Source organism: Heterodontus francisci, chromosome 5 (assembly GCF_036365525.1).
Source record: "Heterodontus francisci isolate sHetFra1 chromosome 5, sHetFra1.hap1, whole genome shotgun sequence".
In the NCBI taxonomy this organism is placed as follows: domain Eukaryota; kingdom Metazoa; phylum Chordata; class Chondrichthyes; order Heterodontiformes; family Heterodontidae; genus Heterodontus; species Heterodontus francisci.
The window spans coordinates 180815208-180820732 of NC_090375.1; the positions used below are offsets into that span (position 1 = coordinate 180815208).

The window sequence follows — 5525 nt, forward strand, 5'->3', positions numbered from 1 at the left end:
GAATTATTATTAATTACATCGCAGTCATTTGTAATGCGGAAGTATGTCAAGGTATACTGCAGAGAATTTGCTGGCTGCTCTGTTTGAAATAGAGACATTCAGGTGTGTAATTTCTCTCCACACCCTCACATAGTTCTCCACACTGGTAGAACTGGTCTTGTTCCAATTCCACCGTGACTCAGTCGGATTTCCCTTCCTACATTAAGAAATAATACAGTAAAAAGAAAACAAAGACGTGTTTTTGGAAACACATCAGGCCCGTTGCTGTCTGAGAGGAGAAATAGCAGGTTAATTGGCACTAACCAGTTTCATTTCTCAGGTGCCGAGGGACTGCATTCATAAGCACCATTTTTTCATGTTTCATTTCAGATTTCCAAACATTCATTTGTGTTTGTGTATATATATATATGTGTGTGTGTGTGTGTGTGTACCTCAAAGCGACAGCGTTCCTGACTCGCCGTCCCTTATCAGGGCCCGATAAGTAGTTTTTCGAAGTCGCTAAGCCGACTGGTTGAATGAGAGTGACCCAGCCGCTGGGTGGGGGCAGCACTCAGGAAGCTTTGGCTACTCCCCAGGCTTGTCAGATCCTCGCGTTTCCGCCAGCTCACTTACCTTGACGTTTCCAAAAGGGAGGGGGGGGGAAAAGAGAGAGACCGAGGATCGGTGTAAAATGAGTCACATTTCAACCGATGCAGCAGCATTGGCGGCGACTGGCTGTTCAGTGAAACTCCATTGGCAGGCGGTGCGGAGCTGAGGCGCTTCACGGAAGGAAACGGAGGGGGGTGGGGGGGGGGGAAAGGAGAAAGAAAGGATTTCTTTTCTCCTTGTTCTTCACCCGACTTCTACCTGTTTACCGCTGTCGGCAACACCTGGGCGGCGCTGAGCAGGAGGCAGCCAGAGAGGAAGGAGAGACATTATTCCAAATCTCTTTCTAAAGCAAGGAGTGGAGAGAGGAAAAAAAATCAAACTTCAGAGCCGGGACCCAGTTCATTATCGATCCGCTCCAACTTCCCCGCTCTCAGCTCCCTCCGGGCGAGGAGCCGATGGAGGCCGGCGTGGAAGAGCCTGTTGCTGGGCGGATTTGAGAGTGGAGTCCGGCCTCGTCTTACGTGGCCGTGTGTTTGTGGCTCTGATCAATCCTGCAGGTGGAATTACTTCTTCCTTGTTTGTTACTTTGCGCCGGCAGACTGGGTCTGTTTATTTATTTTGCTGTATTATTACTGTTGTTGTACACACACATCCAGAGAGTGGGATGGGGAACCAGATGGAAAGACTTACACATCTGAGCTATGCCGAAGTGCCCACGGCTGATCCGGGGGGGACGGACCGGGAGGAGCCGGGACCCCGCATCGGAGTCTCTTACATCTTCTCAGTGGACGACGACGAGCTGGAGGAGCCGGTGGCCGGCTCGGGCAGGGCGGAGGACGGCTGCTATGACCCCCTGAACGAGGTGGAGTGCTCGGTCTATTACAGGGACGAGTGCATCTACGAGAAGAGAAGGAGCAACTTCAGCAAAGGCGAGGTGGGAGGTGGCAGGGGCACGGAGCTGGTCACTCAGCCGCCAGAGACCCTGCTCAACAAGTGCAAACCCGGAGACCTGGTGGAGTTTGTGGCCAAGAGCCAGTACCCGCACTGGGCCGTCTATGTGGGAGATTTCCAAGTGGTGCATTTGCACAAGGCGGAGATCAAGAATGATTTCCTGACCGACGCCAGCCAGGGCAGGAGGGGCCGCCTGGTGAACCACCTGTACAAGTTCAAGGCCCTGTCCCCGGAGAGTGTGGTGCAGAGTGCCCTGCAGCAAGTGGGGCTAAAGGACAGCCAGCTGAGCTGGAGGAGCTCCGAGTGCTTCGCCGCCTGGTGCAGGTGCGGCAGGAGGGAGTTCAAAATCGGCGGCGAGCTGAGGATAGGCAAACAGCCCTACCGCCTGAAGATCCACCTGTCCGACAAGAAGAGCCACACGCTGGAGTTTCAGAGCCTGGAGGACCTGATCATGGAGAAACGCAGGAACGACCAGATTGGGAAGGTGGCGGTGATCCAGGAGTTAACTGCACATCTGCAAGTGGAAGATCAGCAGAGAACTGAACACAACTCCCACTGAGCAGCTTGTAAAACGCCAGCAGCCTCGGGCACTCACTCGGCCTGTCTCCCCGCAGGAATGACCGCCCTTCCATTCTCCCCTTTCTTACTCTGGACAAGCTGAAAGGAAGGATTGCCAAGTGGGCACATTGCACGGAAGTAAAACTTGTAATAATCCTATCTGTTGGTCACATTTCATGTTATGCCCAGAAACTGGTGTTAATTAACCTGCAAACAGCCCCGGGTTAATTCAACCATCGATCAATTGTAATACAGGAGTGTTGGTGCCCTTCGTAGTCCGGCATCTTTTATACTTGATCGATAATCGACTACTCAACCAGCTACAGTTGTTAATCTCCCGCACCCTCCTCCCCCCTCAGTGCCCGGGTCCATCAAAACCTTGCTTTAACTGAGAATCCAAACAACTTCTCTTCTAAAGGGAAGATTGCTAGGTTATAATAGTTCCTTCAAAATGAAGGGCAAAGTTTAATAAGCAGAATGAATGTTTCTGAGGGGAAGGGATTAGGTTGATCTGAAGATAGATTGTTGTAACAGGAAGACAGGTAACACTTGTGACGATGGACAATACACGCTAGGTTTTAGTGATTCGGTAAGGAGAATTCTAGTGAAGTGCATCATTCGCCAAATATACCCTCCACTCGCGCTTAATTGAAGCATAAAAATACTTTACCCGGTTAGTTTGAGCAATGGCACCTGCTGATTTTCTTTCCTTAAATTTGGTTTGAATCCGGTAAAGATTTAGATTGTTTCAAGTGTTTATGCTGTCACTGATACACCTTCCCATGATACAATGAAACAGAGATTGAGAGAATCCATATTTCTTGCACATCTTTATTGAGATTGAATTAAATATTTTTATAATATTTTTGAATTGTTGTGCATTAAGTTATGCACTACTGTTGATTTTTTTGCCTGCCTTAATATTGATGTGTGTAACATATCAAAGTTTTGAAAGGTTCTAAAGATCAACACAAGTCACAGATGATATATTGATAGTGATTTAATGAGCACTTGTGTTAACTGAAAATCCATGTAATAAATGTAATGGATTTAGATGATTTTCCCTGTGAGAATCTTTATATCGTATTCATATAAACACAGCAGCAAGGAAAATTTCCCTATCTCCCCACGTCCCCACCCCTTAAAAATGTTGTACAGTGCACTTCATTCTGCTATAGCTGTCTGCCGCTTTTCTCTCCATAAAGATGCAAAATTAAATCAAATATACTTGTTAAGAAAGAATTTGCATTTATATAGCACCTTTCACAACCTCAGGACATCCCAGTTTGCTTTACAACCAATGATGTACTTTTAAAGCGCAATCATTGTTGTAATTGAAACACAACAGCCAATTTGTGTACTGACCAGATAATCTGTTTCTGTGATGTTGACTGAGGGATATATGTTGGCCGTGAGACCATGGAGAACTCCCCTGCCCTTCTTTGAAATAGTGCCATGGAGCTCTTGCATCCATCTGAAAGGACAGACAGGTTTAACATTTCATCCAAAAGACAGCACCTCCAACAGTGCAACACTTCCTCAGGACTGCACTTGAGTCACCATAGATTTTTTTGTGCTGGAGTCCTGGATTGGGACTTAAATCTACAACCTTCTGCCTCAGGAACAAGAGTTCCAAGACCCACTGAGCCACAGCATGCATAGCACATAAGGAAGTGAATTTTCTCATCCTAAGCAGCATTAGCTCGATCAGTAATTAATCAGAAAAATGACTCCTGCAGCAGATCAGTGAATTTATCAAATGAGTAACTGAATCACACAGTCCAGGAAAATCCCAGGTTAAACTGCAGTCTGTGGTGCGTTGGCTGATCTCAGATAGGGAGGCTATAAGGTGCCCTTGGGTTAGGTTTGGCAAAATTTTCCAGAATTCCTCCTTTTGATCACTATTCCTACTGGAATAGAATGGAATCACAGAATGGTTATAGTACAGAAGGAAGGCATTCGGCCTGTCATGTCCATGCTGACTCTTTGCAAGAGCAATTTAGCTAGTCCCACTGCCCTGCCTTTCCCCATAACCCTCCAAATTCTTTCCCTTCAGATACTTATCCAATTCCCTTTTGAAAGCCATGATTGAATCTGCCTCCACCATCCTTTCAGGCAGTGCTTTTCATATCCTAACTACTTCCCGCATAAAAAAGGTTTTCCCCATGTTGCCAATCACTTTAAATCAATGTCCTCCGGTTCTCGACTCTTCCACCAATGCAAATGGTTTCTCTCTATCTACTCTGTCTAGAGCCCTCATGATCTTGAACACTTCTATCAAATCTCCTCTCAACCTTCTCTAAGGAGAACAATCCCAGTTTCTCCAATTATCCACATAAGTGAAATGCATGTGGGTGAAGACCATCGTGATTTAATGACCTGTTGATCTCCTTTGTCTGGCCTCGTATATGAAGTATGGCCCTTCGGATAAGGTATCAGAAATCACTGAGCTATTAGCTGCATCATACAGTCATAGAGTCGTACAGCATAGAAACAGGCCCTTCGGCCCACCACGTCCATTCCAACCAAAACGTCTATCTATACTAATCCCACCTGCCTGCATTAATTCCATATCCCTCTATGCCTTGCTCATTCAAGTACCTGTCCAGATGCCTCTTAAATGTTGCTATTGTTCCTGCCTCCACCACCTCCTCTGGCAGCTCATTCCAGATACCCACTATTCTTTGTGTGAAAAATTTACCCCTTTGATCCCCTTTAAACCTCCTCCCTCTCACCTCAAATCTATGCCCTCTAGTTTTAGTCACCCCTACCATGGGAAACAGACTCTGGCTATCTACCCTATCCACGCCTCTCATAATTTTATATGCCTCTATCATGTCCCCTCTCAGCCTCCTTCGCTCCAGGGAAAACAGACCCAGCCTATCCAATCTCTCTTTATAATTGTGAAGTCGGTTGGGAGGTTCTGAGGTGGTGAAAGGTTCTGGAGAATAATAGGACAGCAGAGGAGGAGGCCATTCTGCCCATCAAGGCAGTGGTATTCTCTTTAGGAGAGCAGTCCAGTTAGTCCCTCTCTCCCCGCTCTTTCCCCGCAGCCCTGCAATCTTTATCTGCTTCAAGTATTTACCCAATTCGCTTTTGAAAGCGATGAGTGTATCTGCTTCCACCGCCCTATCAGGTGTCAGCAATGGGATCTCCTTCCATCGTCCTGGTCCCTCCCCAACTAGATCCTCCCACTGTGCTACTGGACGGAGCATTCCCCACCCCAGGGGAGATAGGCAGGGCACTAAATGGTCAACGCACTCAGAGCCTGGAGAAATCACAAAGGAATGCAGCACAGTCAGGTCAAGGAGCAGACAAGTGGGAAATCCGCAGTATATTCCCAGGGCAGCAGAGCCCCTTCCTAAGATCCACAACCTGATGTGATTCTGACGAGAGCCTCAATAAAAAACCATCATCTTGTGCACCTC

At 47.2% G+C, this 5525-nt stretch overlaps 1 protein-coding gene across 1 annotated transcript; it reads left to right on the forward strand.

The window, feature by feature from the left end:
- Positions 1 to 603: 603 nt before the first annotated feature.
- On the forward strand, positions 604 to 3155 carry lratd2a (LRAT domain containing 2a). Its single transcript, XM_068032430.1, has one exon. The coding sequence runs from the start codon at positions 1253 to 1255 to the stop codon at positions 2096 to 2098; it is 846 nt and encodes a 281-aa protein (XP_067888531.1). The 5' UTR covers positions 604 to 1252; the 3' UTR covers positions 2099 to 3155.
- Positions 3156 to 5525: the final 2370 nt, after the last annotated feature.